Source organism: Pocillopora damicornis, chromosome 13 (assembly GCF_964200805.1).
Source record: "Pocillopora damicornis chromosome 13, jaPocDami1.2, whole genome shotgun sequence".
In the NCBI taxonomy this organism is placed as follows: domain Eukaryota; kingdom Metazoa; phylum Cnidaria; class Anthozoa; order Scleractinia; family Pocilloporidae; genus Pocillopora; species Pocillopora damicornis.
The window spans coordinates 3743993-3765979 of record NC_142682.1 but is presented as its reverse complement, the minus strand read 5'-3'; the positions used below and the strand labels follow the sequence as shown (position 1 = coordinate 3765979).

General features: G+C 37.0%; 2 protein-coding genes across 3 annotated transcripts; one reads left to right on the top strand and one right to left on the bottom strand.

The window, feature by feature from the left end:
* Positions 1-115: 115 nt before the first annotated feature.
* On the top strand, positions 116-2491 carry LOC113678153 (Krueppel-like factor 5). Its single transcript, XM_027195028.2, has 2 exons — positions 116-526; positions 1083-2491. The coding sequence occupies exons 1-2, from the start codon at positions 368-370 to the stop codon at positions 1884-1886; spliced, it is 963 nt and encodes a 320-aa protein (XP_027050829.2). The 5' UTR covers positions 116-367; the 3' UTR covers positions 1887-2491.
* Positions 2492-8472: 5981 nt separating this feature from the next.
* LOC113678116 (uncharacterized) lies at positions 8473-18680 on the bottom strand. 2 transcript variants are annotated; one of them, XM_027194985.2, is made up of 7 exons: positions 18320-18680; positions 18153-18189; positions 15105-15141; positions 14816-14887; positions 13233-13393; positions 12352-12396; positions 8473-12242 (listed from the first exon to the last, which is right to left on the bottom strand). In XM_027194985.2, exons 1-7 carry the CDS (start codon positions 18420-18422, stop codon positions 11960-11962), a joined length of 738 nt encoding a protein of 245 aa, XP_027050786.2. In that variant the 5' UTR covers positions 18423-18680; the 3' UTR covers positions 8473-11959. The 2 variants fall into 2 exon arrangements, with proteins under 2 accessions (XP_027050786.2, XP_027050785.2); XM_027194984.2 differs by having other exon boundaries at positions 18153-18192; positions 18320-18649.
* Between the last annotated feature and the right edge of the window lie 3307 nt (positions 18681-21987).

Below are 21987 nucleotides of genomic sequence, written 5' to 3'. Positions count from 1 at the left end.
CTTGGGAATAGTTAGGTCACCATTGACGTCATGGATTGTAGTGCTTTAGAAAATTCAGGGGTTTTGATTGGCTCAAAGTAAACCTCTAGAGGACACTGATTGTTCTCTGTCAACCGCAAAGAGATTTTGTCGCCCACACGCCTACATTTCCCATATTTGGTAACAAACGGTAGAGTGTAACTCGGCGAACGTGGATATAAATCGATGTCTTCGCGAGATTCAAATCAACAGCGATCGGAAACTGACTAGTTGGTTTACTGGGAAAAAAAATACCTGCCATAAACAACGGGCGAGTGGGAGATACCACTTTCATTATCTGATTACTCATCACAGCTGATCAAGCATATTTTACACAGATCAAATCAACATGGCTCTCGCTCTCCCTGTGTCAGTCATACAAGAGGCAAGGACTGTGATCGAAGGCACCAATGCTGAATGTGACTTGGCTACAACTGTACACAATTTTGTGCGACCAATGGCCCCTAACAGCAATTTTTCCGTGGCAAAAATTGACGAAATTCAACAGGTTGGTCCTTGAATTGATCATTTACTCCAGCGTGTGGTTTTACAATAGCGGACGAATTCCATCACTGAGTTAGATTACAACTCCCGCGACAAAAACTCTGCGCCAAAGATTTTACAAAAAAACTCATCGAAGCGTATCTGTTTTTTTCACACAGTCGATTTTACTTTTCTTTTAGTGGTGGGCTTTGGGAACTATCTCGAATTTAATGCCTTATGCGGATCGCCTGAAAGAGATGCTCACTTAGCGCTAATACTTTATTAGGGTATTAAATGAGTTCTCATTATTGAGCAGTTCCATTCAATTAATCATGTTGTTTATTTCACTGAAATTTCATTTACGCTTGAAGTCAATTTGTTCGTTTCCTGAAGTATACTCTATTTCACTTCGGAAAACTGAACATTTACTTTTGATAATGCTGATGAAACATTAACGCATTAAACGAACAACTCAGTGAGAAAAACATCATAGCAATTTATCATTTAAGCACGCGCGCCATATTTGACAGGTTATATTTTTCTTCGAACAACACTAACTTGATTTCGTCTTTTCCCTTTAGACGATGTGGGAAATGGAGAAATACCTTCAAGGAACAGCTCCTTCGCCACTTACTCTGAGTCCTTTGATAACAAGAAAGAGAAAATTCCGACGAGAAAGCGCCAACGTCGTGAACGATTACTTTACGTTTGATGACGACTCTGGTGATGACTGCGCTGTGGTCACGGATGCGAACAACAACGATGCGCTACCAGAGAAAGTTTTTGTGTCCGAAGTGGACACATACAGTCTTGCTCCGGAATTCACGAACACTACAACGATCACAACAATAAATCCAGTACCTGTAGTGACAGGCAATATTCACATCCAAAATGACAACCGATCTCACTACCATCAACTGAAAGTTGTTCAACCACCTCGCGATTATACGGTTATTTATCCACCTACGCCGCCAAACTCAAATCCTGGCTCTCCAGAAATGGCAACCCAGCAAATATACTTGGGACCTCTTGGCCCTCCACCGCCATACACCCCTCCAACTGTACTGATCCCACAACAACGACGAGGCTCGCCTGAACTTCAACGAAGGAGGATCCATCACTGCGAGCACCCCGGTTGTAACAAAGTATACACAAAGAGTTCACATCTCAAGGCGCACATGAGAACTCATACTGGAGAAAAACCGTATAAATGTACTTGGGAAGGCTGCGAGTGGCGATTTGCTCGGTCGGATGAACTGACCAGACATTATAGGAAACACACTGGAGCCAAACCATTTAAATGCCAGTTTTGTGATAGAGCTTTCGCCAGATCAGATCACTTGGCACTACACATGAAACGCCATCAACCACAACAGCAATCTTAGAGGAACTGTGCATGAATAAAGTAGATAAATATCGTGTTTCTCACGACGAGCAAAACTTACGGTTCCATTCGCTCCGAACTGAAAAAGAAAAGATTTGGTTACAATGTGATCATAACGATGCTGTAAGCGCACCAAGTGTGGCATGGGGAAATGAACATTGTCTTTCAATCGGTTACATCATCGTTTGATAACTTTCTTGTGGTCCACGTTATTGAACGTTACAAGCCGTATTGAACATTATCCATCGTTCTGTTAAAGTGTGGGACCGAAATGACAGCTTGATCTTTTGAAATGAACCCAGAAATGAGATGATTAACCCATTGCTTTAGCGCTGTCATGTCTTTCACGAAGAGTGCGTTTTAAGCGCTCGCAACTTAACTGTCACAGGATCAGAATTTTACTGAAAAGAAAAGATATGAGACTCGATTTAAAATATTTTGAGTTAAATAAACGTTTGTAAATAAGAAGTATGTCAAAAAAAGAAAAGAAGAGATGTATTTTTATGTAATGGAATTTTTAGAGGTAATATTTATATGATACCGTGTTATTTTATTCAAAAGATGAGAAGAAGAAAAGAGTATCAAATAAAAAAAGCTAGAATTATACATGTTGTGTCGCTTATTTTGGCATGATCAGAGCTTAAATACCCGCACACTCGCCCAGTCTGGAAATGATATGAAATTTGTAATTCTTGAATGTTTCGCTCCCTAGGGGTTCACAGATACAATGTCTGCTCAATTGCACAATACCTATTGTGCCAAGATTTTCTGCACGCAAATGTCGCCTTGTACAACAGTTAGGAATTCTTGAATTTCTTTCGTTTTCTATTTAGTCACAGATATCGTCAGAAATCAATGATAAATGTCGTGTAGTAGGACATGTTAGTTCTAGTCTGAGTCCTTTTGAATTTAAAAGCCTTCTTCCGAACACTTTTGTCAAGCGTTGGAGCTTGTTTTTATCGTTCCAAAGCGAGGTTAATTTCAAGCGGGTTTCTGTCAAGCGCATCGGGTTTTCTTTACTGTCTTAAGTAGCAATATAATGAAATCGTTCCATTTTTATTCCAAATATCAAAGGCAGATGCTGTAATTAGTATTTACCTGTATCCTTGCCTTTTTACGCCTTCAATTTACGGATTAAGGGATAAGAATTGGACTCTACAGTAATAAACAAATTGATATTCCGATTATTTCGTAACTGATCACGAAAACTTTTATATCCCCTAACGCTACTTGACAAAAAAAATTGCTGAGATATTCAAAAAGCTCCCGAACACCGGCATGTATTGGCGAACTTCGAGATCTTGGCCCGCAAGTTCCACCTTAATCTAGTAATTTTTCAAGCGAATGTTTCAGTTCCTTGTCGAAATTTTTTAATTGCCAGTATTTCATTTCTTATCTTGGCTACCACCACTTCCTTTCACACTGATCATATGGCAGACTTTGGCACGAAACATTTTTTTTCCTTTTTCGACCTTAGACTTAATTCTGAAAAGTGCGACACCATTTGCTAAACCAAAATTTTTCCTGGTCTGTTTTAAAATAAATTTGGTAACGAAGACCTAACTTCCATTTCAGTCCGTTCACTTAAAGTTTCCCTACGATTTCCGTGTTCTTAAGAAAAAAAGAAAAAAGAGTCTTGGAATTTTGGCTCGTGTAACTATTAAATTTAAGTTACACTCTCTAGCTGGTTACCAGTCCCTTGAAGAGTCTGACCCTTCAGTCCTGTCCACTAACTAGAGATTCCAAGACCCTAAATTCCTTGTGGAGATGTCTAAACTCTTTCACTCTCAGGATCGAGCAATCGGTTATTTCTCCTTACAATATCGATACAGATGACAAGAAAAGTGTAAAATATCAAACCAGGGAGTCTTCAGTGATCAATTAAACTGAGAGATGTCTGGCAGGCAGGAAAGGGAAATGGTCTATATAAGCAACGGTTACCGTACAAAAAACGGGTCTTGGTGTTCTAAAATCTGATGAATCAGTAGAGAGATCACTTGCAATCAGATCGCTTCTTCACTGACTCAAGCAAACTTTGTAAACGAGACAGTTCCGGCATAATGTCACTTCGTTTTGACAACAAGCCCAGAAATAAGTGAGGCTAATTCATTCAAGGTATCAAATATTTCAGAAGTTATGTCTTCAACTTTTAGCGCCTGAAGACCGTGCAAAGTTTTTCTGATTTCACATTCAACAATTTCGATATGACCTTTATGTTAAGCACTTCCGTCGTCCATACGATCGTCGGTGCATTAACTCTTTCAGTTTGATTTATTTTATAGCGGGTGTTTTTTCATCTGGACTGACATAAACACATGCAGCTACCGTGGATCGGAAATTTGGACGTGCAACGTAATTTTTTGGTTTCAAAATATTCATGATCGTATTAACTTTTTTTCAAGCCAGTATCTACTTTATAGCCTTTGACATAACTATTGTTTCGGTCTTTTGAGTGACATACCATCACCTTGATCGATGAAAACTCGATCAAGTCGTCAAAACGTTTGAATTATACTAAAGATACTAAAGAAATCTCAGATAAAAGAAGAAAATCTCCCTTAATCTTCTCACGTTTTTATTTGTATTTATTTCAGTTTGTTTTTCGACGAGTAAAAATATAAAGAAAAGAAAAACCTGATAGAAATGTCTGTGAGGAGAGAACTTTCAGCCGGTCGTTCGTTTGCGCTCGTGATCGAAAGATGTTACAAAAACAAACATGACGATAAAGAGCACGAATATTTTCGGTATTGGTCAGCGCGGTTTAGTGGAAAGAAAGCTAGTGAGCGCGGTATTTCGAAATTGAAAGAAAATCTTTGTTCACCTCTGGCATAAATCTTATTTTAATCTTATTAAGAGTGAAGTTTACGGTGGATGAGTTTTGTTTAGCTTAGCGAATCCTGAAAACACTTTAAATGAGATGAAACTGCCCCCAGCAGTTAAAAACATTTGATTTAAACTTTGGCAAGAGAACAATAGGATTTAACAACTTTCCGATACGCCAATACATAATTGAAATAAAATGAGTATCTTTTTACAGGCACGATGTGTTCAATGTGATTTCCGAATTGTATAATTAAGACTATGTTGGAAGATCCGCAGTATTTTTGATAAGTCTTGCAAGTATGATTTGCTTTTGTGGACATGACTTGACTCTCTACGTTTTACTGGTTGCAAATATCAAAAGTTAGAGGAATTTTTTTTAAGATTTAGGGACTAAGCTCAAAAGAAGAAAAGATAAAAGAACAGTTCTGAAAAAAAGCAAAGCATTTTTAAAGCCACTTATAGAACAGACTGGAAAGAATATAACGGTCTGCTTTGCGGCTGAATACTTATTAATAACACTGGTTTTGTTGTGATATTGTACTAGTCGAGGACTGGTCGCGGTCAGCTGGCTAATTTTACAAATAATGAATAACAAGAAACTGAAATCAAAGTGGTTGACTATATATAACCATTGTTTTTCTTTCGACAGATTTTTTCAAGGAAACCTGTCCAAACTCAATCACACTTCCATTTAAATGTGTATTAATCTCGTTAATCGGTTCTGTATCGCCAAAACCGAAGGAAGCTTGGCTTGCGGTAATCTAAAAATAATTGAAGCTTTAAAACATATTTTGTAAACAAGCTGGTGAGGGCTTCAGTATTGTTTCCGGAGTCACGTACAGCTTGAATGAGATTAAGATAAGCTTTCTGGGAAAATGATGTAAGTTTTTTTCCGAGACCCGAGTAATATTGAAGGTTTGTTTGAAAAGAATAGTTAGGGGTTACTTAAACTTGTGGCAATAAAGTTAGTTCTATCGTGTTTCATTCATGAAACTTATTATCTTTTTTAAAAAAGAAGCATTGAACCAGAAAATTTCACATTTCACAGGAATGGCCTCTGTGCGAGCTGAACAAACACGGTATCAACAATCTTGAGAGCTGTCTTTGGTCGGAGTATGGGAATAACAACCTAACAAAACCGTCTGATTATCGAATGATATTTTAATCTGGAATCTTTAAACTCTTTTTAGTAGTCTTTGTCAACTTTATTTTACTTTTCATGGGAGAACTATTTAAGACTTAACTAACAATTTTACTCTCTCTGTCATAGCTTTTATTAGATTCACGTTTACCCGAGAGGATAGCTGCAAGACTTTGACTTTTGTTATTTGCCTCTTGTCCGCTTATGCAATGTGAAAAGTTATACATCTGCTTAGAATAGAATAATTTTTTATCTTTTCTGCTAATTTCCTCTAAGACTTAATAGCATAAGAAGAAAATTAGAAGTATATTTTGCTTTTGGTATTTGCTTTAACCGCCGAAGGTTCTAAATTTGATCCATCGATATAGAAACTTTTATAGTGACTTTTCCGAGAAGATATTGTTACTTTTATTCGCAAGTACGTGCACACGTCCATAAATTCTCAGAAACACACCGTTGCGTCACAGATCATTAGACTGTTGCACTCCGCTGCACGAATCATAAAGGGGCAATGACCCTTGAAGTTTAGGAGCGCGGCGCGACTAACCATAGACATCAACAACCTATCCAAGGACTTTCTGCGACGAGCTATCGAAGAATCATCAACTAAATCATAAAAGAAAGGAAGACTTATTTAAAGCGACGACGCCTAATGATCATGCAACCTTAACTTGGCACATAAACTTCTGAAAAAAACTTTGAAAACTTTTCTGAAGTATCGTTTGAGCCTTGTTGCTTAGTATATTGCATTAGCCCGTTTTGCGCTCATTAAGTTTCGTAATTTTTAATCATTTCACTTGGATAAATAGGTCGATTTAGGGAAATGATATTGGTTGTGCGGCAAGGCACGCTTCATGCCTCGATATTCGATCTCAGAATAGAAGCGCGCGTGATCTTGAATGTTATTATTTCTCGTCCGTGACGACAAAAACAAAGTGGCCTTTGTTTTCTTTGATATTCTTTTCTCCAATTTCGCAAGACTTAACTCACAGGTATTTTTGTGGTTTATTTGTCTAGTATCCATAGGAAGACAAAAAATATACATTTCTGAGGAGACGTTTCTTTCGTGCGTCAAAGAGATACATCCTCTTCCATTTGCGGACTGCGGTTGTAATTACGATGACGTAAACGGATGCAATCGTAAACTTTTCGGAAAGCCGGAAAATTGCCGAACCTTTCCGAAAAGCCACGTCGACGACCGAATTAAACCATGAATCGACATTAATTGTGTTTCGCTATTTGAGGTAATAATTGTTTATAAGTGCTATGTATATTGATTGAGTTTTAAGTCGAAAGCGGCACGTACAGAGAGAAGAAGCAAGAAACTCCTCGAGGACAAAGTAATTTGTCTCAAAATAAAATGTCAATTTTTTCAGTTTACAGCTGTTTGAGCTACTGAATTCAGAGAGATTTGTCTAAAAATAAGATCTTGAATAAACGAAGTTTCTAGAAAAACAAGCGTTAACTAGTAGAGAATACGTAGAGAATACGTCAACAATTAATTATAAAATCGTAAATTAAATTTGTTAAAATTGAAATGTTCGATGCATACAGCTATTAAAAACCAAAAAAAGTTTTTTCAAAATTTAGTCAGGCGCAAGACCCTTGACTTGTACAGAATCGACTTCAGCTAAAAGAAAAACGCATTTTGTAAGTTAACAAATGAAAACAAGTAAGGCACTTTACTCTTGTTCTAACGAACATCTGAGTTACAGCCAGAAGTAAGTGGATTGATCAAGCTAACTTATAAGTTCATCTTAGTCGAAACATGTTTTGTCGCAAAGAAATGTCTGAAAATGGAAAGTTGCGAGCACTTGTTGCATTTTGATGGGGATGAAGTTGTGACGAACTCGTAGGGAGGGGGGTGGAGGCGAATTTATCGTAAGCCGTGGCTTACAAATCTGTGTAATTTTCTCTTGAACTATCTTAATACTCTCACTAACGATGGTCGTCGACCGATCAACGTGTGAGAACTTTCATAATTATTGTAAAATCCATGTTCGATTTGTTTAAACTAAGTTGCGAATCAAGAAATTTGGCTTCTTGGCAAACTTTCCGAACACACCGAATGTGAATCATCACAGTTCCCGCTTCTGAACATCAGGTTTTACTAAGTCTCACAGCTAAAGTATGCACTCACGGCGAGCCATGCCAACGGAAAAATAGAGAAGATCTAAAGAAAAATTTACTTACTCGACCCAGTTTCCTGACCGCGTCAGAAAGCATCAAACTGAGGCATCGGTAGGTCTTTTATTCTCTACTACGCGCCAGAAATTCGAGTTGCCACTCGTACCAGAGTTTCCTAATTTTACTCTTGTTGTGCGATATATGCGGTACTTTTTAAAGATGGTGCTCTGGAAGGCAATCTGGTGGCGAAGGTAGGAAGAAACTAAAATAATTTAGAAAGAGCTGGTTGCAAAAATAAAGCATTGTGGGTTACCAACTCATACAGAGACGGCGGAACCTGAGTTCAACTGCAAGAGGAAGGCTTGAAAAAGAAAGCAAGCGCCATTCTCTCCCACAAATTTTTGAGGTCTAGATGCTAGGGTATAAAGGATATTAAGTAAATCATTTCAGCAAATCGGTAACCCCAAACAATTTGTTGACAAATAAAGACACACACTTTGCTTCAATCCAACTTTTATTTTCATTGAATTAAATTATAATAATAAGCAGATGAATTGCACCAGGCACTCATCTGCTGAAAAAGAATCTGACGCAAATGGGTATAAACCGAAAAACACTCACAGAGTGCGTGGTCTAATAATCTTCTAAGAACTGTAATTTCTACCTCCATAGCTAAACAAGGCCAAGTCTAAGCACTGTACAAATCTACTCATGCTCTTTGGGCATCCATGCAGCGCTTCACAGAAAAAAAAAAAGACTGCATGGTGCCAAGATTGTTTAACAAAACATTAATCATTATTTCTTGACTTCTACACATTTCAGTTCTAATTGTACAATATGTGGTACTCTATAAACAGTTCGGTAAATGAACAAAAAGAAATTGCTATGGCATGGGTCCATAATTCACAAAGTTGTAAGATCTGAAGCCATAATCACGAAGAGTAAACCAAGATTCCTGTCATAGCTCACAAGACCAGCATCAATTATATAGATGGCTCAAAATCACTACAAAATAACTTACTTATGTAAACTGCACCTGTACAGGAAACCCCTTTAAAAACGTTTCCTAACCCTTTTCACTCTCACTAAAGCTCAATAATGAATTTCTCCTCACAATATCAATACATTCTCAAGCAGAAAGACATTGAGAAGAAAGTACAAAATCATCTTCTAAGAGATCTTGTACGAATTAAGAGCAAAATCTCAAAGCTCAAATATAAGAAATGCATGGCAGACAAGATGGATAGCTGATGATTAAATCTTCAGAGTGCCAGGGTTAATATGGTAAAGCAGGGATAATTTTTTTTGTTTCAATTATAAGGCCTACATAATAAGTTTAATCAAATATAAAACAGGAATGCTAAAGGAATGATAACATTTGAGGAAATGCTTGAAGCAGTGATATTTCTCAACGTGTTTTGACAATAAAAATTTGCTGTTATTTACTGCTCTTAAAAATAGATTTCACCAAAGTTAACATTTTGATGGAATGTAATAAACAAAAAACCAAAGTACCCAAACCAAATCAAAACAGCCAATCAGAGCAATCGAAATATGACAAGACAACCAGCCAGTGAGAATGCAAAGGAAAAAGAACAAAAGAGTCCTCATTGCGCAAAAACACGAGTGACCAATTTCTAGGAGGCTCTAGCATTCAACCTGATTGGTTGAGAAGGTGGCATGAGTTTTCTAGACCAGTCCCCTACCAAAGGATTGTGAAACAAGAGTAATTCAGTCAATGTTAACATCAATTGAAAATTGCCCTGGGAAGGTCAAAAGAGAATTTCCTAAAAAAAGTAAGTAAATTAAGATTGTCCATCTTCCAAAACTACACACTACAAGAGCAATGAACACACCACCGAGAATTCTTTGTTAATCATATAGCCATATTGAAAGTTATGCATTCCATTTGAGCTCAGAATGACTTGACATTGTTGCATTCACTTTCCTATTTTCAAGTACTTTTGAAGTACAATCACGTTGATAAATGAAGGGTTTACACCTGTTCTTGTGAAAGCCCTTCAGCCTGTTTGCACATAATAACCCAGCCACAGTGAAGTTATTGCAGTTTAGATAAAAATGTGCTTCAACCTCAAAATGCAAGGAATGAAGGAAATCTCATTTCTTTAAGAGCAGAACTTCTTCCTTAACCTGCACTGACTAAATTACTTAACCACTGAATCATTAGTACACTCTAAGCTACCATTGCCAGCCACACACAGAAAGGAAGAAGTTAACAGTAACCCCTCCTCTGTCTTTACCTTAAGCAAACTAATGCAAAGTTACTTCTCAAACTAACAACTAATGAAAGATGATAAGTCCAGAAGTTTTTCCAGGTTTCGACCTTCTTTACAGATCACTGCTAAATTGTGTACATGTATGTATGTATGATTATTCCTGTTCATCACCTCCCTCAAAAGAAACATGTGAACCTTTCCAGTCAACTCCCTTGTCATGTGAAAACTTTGCTGGAATGTATTTTGCATATAGGAGATAGTGGGAAAATATTAACTACCAAAGGAACAAAATTACATCCCTTTTATTTGAAATGACTATCATTTCTGCAGGAAACTAACGTTGTGATTTTAACCTCAAACTCCAATACAATAGCAAGGAAGGAATGTAATATTTGCCAAAAAGAAATTGCTTCAAATGGTTTTTAAGATGGGTATTGTGATTGGACCTGGCCACATACTATGAATGGATATTGATGATGATTGATTTGTGTGGAGTTTTTTTAAAAAGTCTTAAATTGACTGAATGCTGAAAAGGTTTGTGTGGTTCTATTCTACAAGATTTTCTTTTGAAGAAATTTTTCTTTTGAAAAGAGAAGACTATTTGCAAAATCATTGAAATTAAAACCCTCAAAATTTTCATGCCACACAGCACTACCTCTAACCGGATGGTGTATGAATGAGTAATATAAAAACACACATTCTTTAAATTATTCTATAACTGAGACAGCACTGTCCACTGATCTTTGTGAGAGTACCTCAAAAAAATCTTGAAGAAAAAACTTTTTGTAAAGAAAAGTTTAAATCTAAAATTGGTTGAAAAATATCAATTCAACGAGGACTTAAACCTAACACAAAAAATAGTTACAGAGATAACTAAACTTATAATTTAAGATTTCATAATAATTACTATGTACATTTTGCTAACTTCATGTGGACTATGTTATCTTCAAGTTATCATTGTGACAAGATGTTTTCTACATAATTTTTCCATGGTGGTATTGCTTCCACTAAATAGAATTAATTGGTAGTAATACTTAAGGTTATTTTAGTATCTAGGATTGATTATAAAAAAACAAATTGATTGTAATTACCTATGTAAACAACATAGATTCCAAAGATTTCTTTGCAGGAAAGAATGCCCCTTTTAGCTCTGGGACAAACAGTGGAGAAATGCAAATGACTTTTGAAGATCTTTGTGAAAGCATATTGAAGTGCAGTAACAATGAGCTCTCCATCAATCCATCTAGCTAAAGATGACATTCAGCTTGCTTTCTTGATGGGTGTAGGGAACTGACCAAATTCTTCAATGGTTTGACAAAGCAGACCAAAGTCACACAATATGCCACCAAATAAGTTTGTTGTAGAATGACCCTGAATTTGCCAGCATTATTACCAATTTATGGTGAGAATAACACAGCCATACAAGGATGACTTGCAGGTTTACGCAACTAAAAGCAGAAATCCATCATTGCTTGAGCTTTGTCACCATCCTATAAGTGTCACAGGGTTCCATACCTGGAGGAAGCACTTAGTATCACTGAGGAAACAATTCTCTATTTACAAATTTGACACGAGTTGCCAGCTGTACACAATGACAAAAGTTCAACTAAATATTGGAGGTATCAACTGCATCCTTCTTCCAAATGACTCCAGGAAGAACAAGCTATCTTCTACAAAATAGGCTGGCTTTCCAATAGTGTTTGCTCCTTAAATGTCATACCCCACAGACTCTTTTTGCACACTAATTCAGTGGCGCTTCATGTGAAGTGACAAGTGATCTGATCTTGAAAAGCACCTGTCACAGTGTGAACATTTGAATGGCTTTGCACCAGTATGTTTTCTGTAGTGTCTTGTAAGTTCATCTGAGCGAGCAAAGCGCCATGCACAGCCTTCCCAGGAACATTTGTAGGGTTTCTCTCCAGTGTGGGTTCGCCTGTGAGCCTTGAGATGTGAGCTTTTAGTGTAAACTTTGGAGCAACCTTCATAATCGCATTTGTGGATTCTCCTTCTTTTCATATGATCTGTTTTACTTTAAAAAGACAAAGAATTGGTCAATTTAAAAATTGGTTGGAACACAAGAGGCAAAGAGGCAAAGATGCAAAGATGCAAAAGAGTAATAGAGAAGCTTTTGTACTTACTCAGCTTTGCGAGTCTCCTTCACATTGCTTATGTTTGGTTCAGTCCTGGATGAAGGGAATTTTAAAAATGTTGATTATGAAGATGCATTTATTTATTTCATATAAATATGCACTAGTGCACTTGAAAAAAAACTTTGTTGGGGATTTTGACCAGACTGCATTGAGGGGTTTACAACTTTTGAAAGGAAATTATGCAAGAACCCCAAATTTTAGAATTTTTGGAAATAAGGTCACACCACAACACAAGGAGTTGATAAAACTATGTAAACTACCTAGTTATACTCTCCTACCGATGCAGCACCACAGTTTCTTTAGAAACTAACTCCCTTTATTCACAATAAAAAGAGCTTTTTACCCTATTCTTTGTCTCCCCTGTTAACCAGTACAGAGAAGATGCAACAAAGAGGACTAGGGTTTATCATTATTATCTGAGAGGATTAGAAAGTCTAACCATTTGCAGATGACAAAGCAAAAGCAGCAAAATCTCTAGTTATTTTAACCCTTTACACCCTTACATCAATATACAATTTCTCCATACTGTTCTCTATACATTTTCTATGATACTGAAAAGGAGAATTTGATTAACAATCAAGAGCTTCTTTAGTTGATGATCATTTCCTCTGTTCTCATGACCTCAATGTTTGTTTTAGGGGTGATATTGTAAGGAGAAATTAGTTGCTAATCACTCTTAGGGTTTAAAGGGTTAAAACCCTGTTGGTTCAGTCTGGGGCTTGACCACCCAACCTTCTGACCACTCAACCTTCTGCACAGCAGTCAGTGTTCTTCAACCCAAGCTAGGTAGGATTTTATTTCCTTTACAACACTGTTACAACCAAAAGTAAAAACAACAACAACAACAACATAAGAAAATGCAGACTCACTCATCAAAAAGAACTGCAGGAGGAGAGTGTGTTCTGTCTTCATAATTATCATCATCTATCAGATATTCTTTTAAATGATCCCCAGGAGACACAATGACTGTTGGCGTGTTATCTGTGCCATTACATCTTCCTCCGTATCTTCCTGGAGAAGCTTCTGTAACCTATTATTAAGAGTAAGCTGCAATGAATTCATTCAAAAATCTGATACCCAGCAAATTGTACATGTAATTGAAGCTCCTTGTAATCAATATTAATGCATCTTGAGAATTCAAACTATTTAAAAAATAGATCTTTGTAACATCGGAATAAAGTAACCATTTGTACAATTGTACCAATTATCACTTATCAGAAACACGAAACAGAAATTTCAAGCATGATTTTGAGAAAAAACTTGAAAAACGAAATCTGGTAAAAAAAGTTGTTTGTTTGTTCACAGGTTTTTGTGACAAATTTTCTGAAATCTAATACTGTGCATTTGCAAAGACCTTAAAAATCGTCAACTCTTGAATTATTTCTTAAAAGCTTAGCTCTAATTTACTTTCTTAATTCTTGTGACTGACAACGGTTGTCTTCATAATTAAAGCACACAGTTAAAATAAAAATGATGAAATTTGAACAAAAATAAAGCACAGGAGAATGTTACAAAACATTTGCTTGGTAACTACACTGTATGCAGTCATTTACAAAGGGTAGTCTGGGCTAATTTACATAGCTTCAATGTGATCAACAAACAACAAGGAAAGGTATACTTTCCGATCAGCTGTGTGCAGATGAATATAAATATAAATATATTGTGGGAGGAAAAAGACAAATAAATTACAAGTTCATCCCTACAGGTATGTTTCGTTGTTGCCCACTCATCAGGTTAATATATACATTGCACTACTCCTATGTATTGAGCACTATTTTGCAAAAGTCAAAATTTTACACTTTATAAATATAAATATATATGTTGCAAAAGGGGAAAAAAACAGAGAGACTATACTTTCATCCCTACTAGCCTGTTTCGTGATCGCTCACTCATCAGGGGATTTTAAATCATAAAATAAAATAAAATCCCCAGATGAGTGAGCAATCATGAAATAGGCTTGTAGGGATGAAAGTATAGTCTCTCTGTTTTTTTTCCACCATTGCAAAATATATTGCACTGTACTTCTACGTATTGAGCACAGTAAAACAGAAAAATCAATAAACAGACTTCCTAAATATAAATATATAAATATATATATATATATATATATATATATTATATATAAGGATGTATGGAAGCAATTGATTGGAGAAAAACTTAATGCTAAACAAGATTTAATAACCCACATGTACCAAAACATTGTGCACATAGTGAAGGACCATTTGCTTTGTGAGTTCCCCCGACTAGTGTGAAGAGATCAGTGTGGAAGTGATCAGTCTAAGACACTTCTTGGTACTATTTGTGACCCAACTGCTTGTGTATGTAGGTCTCAGCCACAATTTTAAGCCCAATTCACAAATTTTTACTATTCATAGAGTGGTCATCGCAGGAGGGCTCATTGTAAAACTTCACATGAGATCAGAGCTTTACATCCAAGTGCAAAGTTGCATACCTTATATTCATCATCATCTGTAGTAACAACTCGAATAACTGTAGTTCTTTCTATGTGTCCCTCTGGGTCAAGCTATTGAAAGAAAAATAATTGTGATTTTATCCCTGTAGCTTTTTATACCAGCACAAATTTAGAATTTAAAGGATAGAAGAGTGTAGTTGGAACTGAAAAGGAAAATTTAATATGTTCCATGTCCCATGTTTGAAAAAGAAGCATTCGGTCTAAAATCAGGGGCATTTCAATAAAATGCATGCTACAATAACAAGGAAACAGGGAAATGTGCACTTACCTGGATAACATGAGGTTGAGAAAGACAATTGGCAGAGCTACGAAAAGAAAAAAAAAAGACTGTTACTATTAATCAGCATTTTTTTCACAACCACCCCAACCCTTGTGGTAACCCTTTAACTCCCAGAAGTGATTAACATGCAACTTCTCCCCATAGAATCCATACATTATCTTGCAAACAGGTAATAAGAATACTTATCAGGTTGAAGTTATCTTGATCTAACACCAAATTCTCTCACTAGTTTATATGAAAATGTGTAACAGCTAGAGAGGAGAATTGACAACCAGATCTTGGGAGTGAAAGAGTTAAGTCAGGTATATGGGAGTCAGAGAAATAAACAGTACATATTATAGGTATCAACCTACAGGCAGTAAACTTAACCCCTTGGCTCCTAAGAGTGACAAGCATATAATTTCTCTCTCTGATATCACCCCTGAATCACACATTAAGGGGTCAGTAGTATAAGGAAAATGATCACCATTTAAAAAAGCTCTTGATTATTAAACAAATTCTCCTTATCAGCACCTTAGGATATGTATAGAGGAAAGGATAGAGAATCTACACATCTTTGTTTAATGCTGAATCTTAAAGTATTGAAAGTGGGCTTAACTTTCAACAGTACCGAATGATAAAAGATGAAGACTCTGCTAGATAATGAACAATGTTAATATCCAGCCCTTCGATTCTCTGGTAGAATTGCACAAAACTAATTGGGCGTGCAACAGCTGTAATTTTATATAAATCCTGCACTGGAAATAGGTTACCACTTTCATGGAAGTTTCAAAACACAGCAAGGTTCAAGGAAAATTTAATTCAAACAGGCTTCTTTTCTGCAATTACTGCTCATCTGTTAGGATCACTGCTTTACTTTAGAGGATATACTTTGCTTGACCCCCTTAACTCCCAGATCAAATTTGTAATTCTCCCTACTGTCAACCACACAATTCTTATTTTAGTTCAGAGAATTAAGCATTGGATCAACTAACCATCTCCAAATTGATATTTTCATTTGTACTCATCACTTATCTGGTTGATATTGTATTGATACTGTAAGGGGAAATTCTGTCTTGGTCACTCATGGGAGTTTAAGGGTTAACTCTTAGGAAACACTACCAAGGATCACATCCAGCACTATATTCTCAAAAGCACCAAAGAGTCAAGAGAACTCATAACTTGACCTCAAGGAGACACAGACAACTTAATAATGGCTTAGCTATGAAAATAGCGGAAATGCCTTTCTTAGAAGTAGGCCACCTCTAGGAAAAAGGAAATTAAACTGAGCATATACAAAACTTGAGTCCATAAATCTTGAAGAACTACTGCGTTTTCATGAAACACAACAGCTGTTGATGGTTTATCATACATGAAAATGCATGACATTGGAACTGAAGACAAGGCACTAATTGCCTTCCATTTAAGACCACAAAATTGCAAAAAATTCAGAAGCATATCATGAAAGCTGTGCTTAAAGTTAATCAAATAATGCTGCTTGAAATGTCTAAAAACAAATCTCAGCCAGCCTACAAAAACAGCCTGCAAAATTTTGTGGCTATGTCTTGGAATCTCTTGGCTTGTTCCATTTTCAGATGAAAAATGTGTCATTTAATCCGAGTTTTAAAGGGTGGAGCTAATAATACACAGATTGTTGGGTGGGGTAGTACCAAAGAGCAATCAAAATCACTGATCGGCTTTTAGTGAAAATTACAGAAAATTCAAATGCAGCATTAAGATTCATCGAGACTACTATTTGGAATCTTTTACTTAAAGGCAAATCAACCAGCTTGGACACCACAAAATAAATATTCAATAAAAAAAAAACTAAGTTTGATCCTCGTACAATATCTTCAATCCAAAATATTACTTTGTATAAATAACCGAAGTAAACTCTAAATATTTTTTCGTTCAACTTTACTCTTAAAACTTTACGAATGACAAGTTTTAAAAGGAAACCCTTATTAACGTTTTCCAACAATTTTCTTTTTCTTACTTTAAGGACATAGAATTCATATTTTCATACGGGTAAGATATACAAATCATATCATTTGCAACGAAACATCAGGAATATGTTTAGACAAGCTACTTATGGAGAAACCATTCTAGTTCGGACATCAATTACACCAAGCCTTCCAAACCGGGAAGAAGAACAAAACAAAACAAATTTACGATTTAGTTTTATAGCAGACAGGAGAAAAATAAAATCAGGAGTAACCAGCGAATATTACATTCTCGGGAGCGCATGTTATTTTTCTCCTCTTAAGCGAAAATAAGACGCAAAATTCCTGCTCTTGACAGGAAATACTAAACGCTAGGTCTGCGAGTCACTTTATAAACATTGAAGTTTGAACATATACGAATTCACGTTTTCTGTTGTGATTAATTAAGATTTAACCCATCAATCGTTCGGGTTGTGCATAGAAATTATGAACCAAAACGACAAATGATATCACAGTGATTTTCGTCTTCGATGTCGTAACAGGACCAAATATTCCGCTCAAGAAAATTATGCTCACTGGTATACGGGAAGTTCTAATATCGATCGATGTACACTTATCAAGTTTACACAATTCGAATTAAGTTATAGAGCCTATGGAAAATAGGATTTCATTACTCTCTTCTACTAGGTTATATTCAAACTTGGAAATCAGGATAAATCGCAATAGACAAGTTGGGATGCCCATAAACTAATCCAAATTCCCTAGGAATTTCAAGGATTCTGCGTTTCCTGTTTGAGAAATATCCGCAAACTTCAGCAATAAAACGTGGCCTTTCGTATCGCAGGCTAAATTCTCGGAAGAAATCAGAGATATCGCAATACGCAGTGAGCTCACTAAATTGATTGAGAAGGAAATCAAGCGAGAAAACCGCTCGAAGAAAAAAAATACTAAGACTTTTCAAACCGCTGGAAAGTCTTTTAGTGCGTGCACCGACAAATTCACCGGCATCGATCGCGTCGCGGGGGCAGAGAACGTATTTGAAAGCTCAGTAGCTCGCAGTTAGCTTTCCTGACTCATTTACGAAAGAAATTATATCAATTTTAACATCCCTTACCCTGAAATTTGGTTGCAAGCCTCACAGGTCCCCCTTTCTTCTAAAAAAAATGAAAAGCAGAAAATATTTTACTTTAGTGTAACACTCGTCACATCACAAAGCCATTGTATTCCATCCAAGCAACAGCGAGTGCGTGAACGCGAGGAAAATTTCACAACTTCTTTCACCTTCTAACAGAGATGCATCGAACTGACAGGCCTGATCTTGCGTTTTCTTCGCTCGCTTCTGTATTGTCCGTGTATGCGTTGAACCTTCTTCACTCGACGCCATGTTTCTGGTAGCTAAACGCGACTCGACCACACCCGAGCAAAGCCAATAAACCGCACTTCCCAAGGGTGGGGTGGGGGTGGGGACTTGTCACGTCCCCTAGGGAGTGGCTGATAAACTTTTTCACGTTTTACACTATTTGCGAACGAGTAGATTTTGTCAACAGAGTCGTTTCATACGCCTGCTCATATCGGGCAATTTTGATGATTAAGGTCACTGGGCATTCAACCTACGCAACAGTTAGCTCGTGTTGATATTCACGTTCATCATGATAAGGCACCGCCCTTTCAGGGGCGTGTCTGCCTGTGATTGGCCAAGAAGAACAAAAACTTCTTTTTTTCCCTGTCGGTCATTATCAAACAAGCTCAGTTTATGCAAATGCTTTGAAATTCGCGTTGTAGCAACTAGATTTGAGGAGAATATGACATCTTCACCGAACGAATAAAAAAATCGTCGCGATTTTCCGAGAAAAAGCTCTATGTATTTACGCCCTGTTTTATAAACGAAAATCTCGAGCGGCACAGTTCCTGAGAAATAACAGAAAAGCACTTTTATTCTTGTGATTTTTTTCCCTTTATAGAGGGGGTTTGGGATGTCTTTTGTTTTCAAGATATCTCCATTTCGCTGTTGAATTGAATTGAATTCTAGTTACGTAGCAACAGATCTTTTTGCTTAAAAAACTCCAAACTGCCCCAAAACCACCACCGAAATGACACTTGAAAACTAAAAATAAATGCTTAATACTGCTTTTCAATTTTAACGGTGCTGCTTTAGCTATCGTTCAAAATTAAGATATTCGTTGGAAGGGACCGTATTGTACGTTAGATTGGTCAACGTGAGTTTTTCCATTTTTTACTTCAGGGGGTGGGGGACGAAACTCTATCGGTTAATAAGCGGCATACATTCAGCTGGTTCTATCTTCGCGATCGAGGTCTACGAAAACCCAGCTAGTGCGAATTCTCCAGGCAAATTCATGGTCACTATGAAAAAGGAAAGCCGTACAACGCATGCAATTTCAGTTATGAAGCGTTTATAAGACAAGTTTCTTCCAAAACTGATACGTGAACAAATTATTTCTGGTGATGAATAATAATATGCCATAACAGCGAGACGCCGAGACCATGCACTTAAGGAGATCAAATAATTTTAGATTCACGACTCCATATTATTACCATCACTTTGCTTAAATTAGTGCAGTGTGATACTTATGGCAGAAAATGTTACGTGAAAGCTGGGAAGCAGTCTATTTCGTTTGCATTCGTTGGCGATATATCAATTAGCAACACAGAGATCTTGAATAGGCTTCCTCGCACAGAACGAAGCTTTCAGCTGCTATCGCCACCTCAGATCAGTGACCAATAACCTCGACTATAGGAACAAACCCTAGGCTTTGAGGCCTTTGAAAGATACACGAGAGTTCGAGACGTTCCGAAATAAAATGTATTGTAAGCGAGAACTTCGAGAATCGTCGCAAATTAAAGGTTGACTAGATTTCGAGAACAACAGTCGTTCAAGCTACCATTCGCCTCTCTAGCGAATTCGTCCTTGATCCCTCAATGTCGCATTTGGATAATTAGTGGTTATTATTTTAAATTTCTCTCACTTGTGTCCGTATTTTCGTCTGAAGCTCTTTTATTAAAACAACGATTCAAAACACAAGGGTGACTTTGTTCAAACTGACGCATAGTCTATACCACTGTATGTTCACAGCCGCAGGGCAAACCACAAGTGACATTGCTCACCTAGTTGTTTAAGTTTTGGGAAAAGTGTGCTCGTGTTTTATTCATTCATCTAAATATTTTGTAAAAGTAATTTAAGCCGTAACATTCACAAAAATTCTAAATAACTAGCATGAATCATTTCGAACAATCAGAAAGGAGAGTGCATGTGATGTTGAAGAGAAAGAGTTCTTTTCCTCCCAGGCCAAGGTCAAAATTTTTCTTCTTTCCGGTGACTAACTACGAATAATCGCCTCTATTTAGCCTTTCAACCCTTTACACTATAAAGTCAGTATCGAAATTCTCTATACTCTTCTCTATACATTTCCTTTGATATTGCCTAGGAGAATTTGTTTATCAATCAAAGCCTCAAAGACTGGTGTCTATCACCTTCATTCTTAGCAGTGTTACTGCAACGAGAAATTAGATGCTGGTCACTTTAAGGGTTTGAAGGGTTTATGGTTTAGGGAAAGGAAGGAAAGGAAAGGTGGGCTAAAATATCACGAAAATACTTCTTTCTGTTTCGTGTACCTCATTAATACCAGCCAATGTTCTTTTCGTTAGACGTGCTTGTAAAACAAAAGGTAATACAAGAATGCTTTGTCGGCATATCGGACTTCACACTGAAAAACTTCGAAGATAACAAAACATAGCTGTCTCTAGCCGTTTTCGAAGCTCCACGCATATCTGTCTGTTTTCTTTTCTCAAGCGTTCAAGGAAAATGGAACCAAGCGACGAAGCCGTAGGAGCGAGAAGTCTCAATTTACCCTCGTTACTTCGCTACTTATGTGCTCGGTTCCATTGCTCAAACCCGAACATAAGGTCCAGCAGCGTGCCACCATTTGCGGCTCACAGCGGGAAAAGTCAGCGACGGAAGTTACGCAATGCCATTTGATTTTTTATTCCTTCCGGCTATTTTCAGATCATCTGATGCTTTCATAAACGAGTTTACCTTGAAAGTATAAAACGAAAAAAATTGAAATAAAAGATACTTTTTTAGCGAATCGATCACTAATTAAAATTAGTCGAAACACCGCCCCGACTGCCTCTTTTTTTTAATATAAAGAAAAAGCTTGTTTAGGAAAAATTATTCAGTACTTTTGTTTCTTTGAGGCGATGCCGAAATTGATATAATGCGCTTGGCAGGCGTATTTTTTTTTAGCCATTTATTTTTCAGACACGTCAAGCCCGAAGGGCGAGTCACGCGCGAAAAAATGACACCTGCACGTATACCATTTTCTTGCCCAAGTTTAAGGTAAGGGAAAGGGGGGAGGGGGGGAGGGGGGGGGAGGAGCTGTTCTGGAGGATACAAGGACACTTGTGAGGGAACTGGAAACCAAGGGCCACACGAGGTCTAACCCAAACCACAGTTTTACCCAACCTCTGGCTTTAGGCTGTCTCTATAAGAAGGTTGATTTAAACTAAATAAGTGTCCTTCCATTATTCATTATAGAATAATTCAAATAGTACGCGCGCTCTGATTGGCCATAAAACAATTTTACATGAGCGTATGTAAACACGGTTTTCATACTGAATCTTCTCGCGGAGTTCTCCCTGCTATTTATTTAGCAGTAACTCAGTTTCTTTAAGTTTGTTTTGAGTACAGAAATGGAAGAAGAAGATTTTCCTAATTTTTCTTTCGAGTTTAATTTTCCTAGTATTCAAGAAACGGCCGAAAAGCCAAATGAACAACAACAACAAGCACGTCGCTTTCCTTCGTTGCAAGAAGAGGCTCTTTCATTAGTTATTTTATAAAAGCTGGAAATAAGCTGGAAACCACTCCGCTTCGCGTCGTGGTTTCCTACGCTTATCTCGTGTTCTCCCAATCTCCCGCGTGTTTACATCAGGCT

Bases quoted from the DNA above. Each gene is read 5' to 3' on its own strand.
- LOC113678116 (XM_027194984.2), bottom strand. From the start codon at position 18,422: ATGGCGTCGAGTGAAGAAGGTTCAACGCATACACGGACAATACAGAAG. The intron at 12,397-13,232 runs GTGAGTCTGCAT...CCCTTCATCCAG, and splicing joins CCTGCAGTTCTTTTTGATGA to GACTGAACCAAACATAAGCA. The intron at 12,243-12,351 runs GTAAGTACAAAA...GTCTTTTTAAAG, and splicing joins AAGGAGACTCGCAAAGCTGA to TAAAACAGATCATATGAAAA.
- LOC113678153 (XM_027195028.2), top strand. From the start codon at position 368: ATGGCTCTCGCTCTCCCTGTGTCAGTCATACAAGAGGCAAGGACTGTG. The intron at 527-1,082 runs GTTGGTCCTTGA...TTTTCCCTTTAG, and splicing joins AAATTGACGAAATTCAACAG to ACGATGTGGGAAATGGAGAA.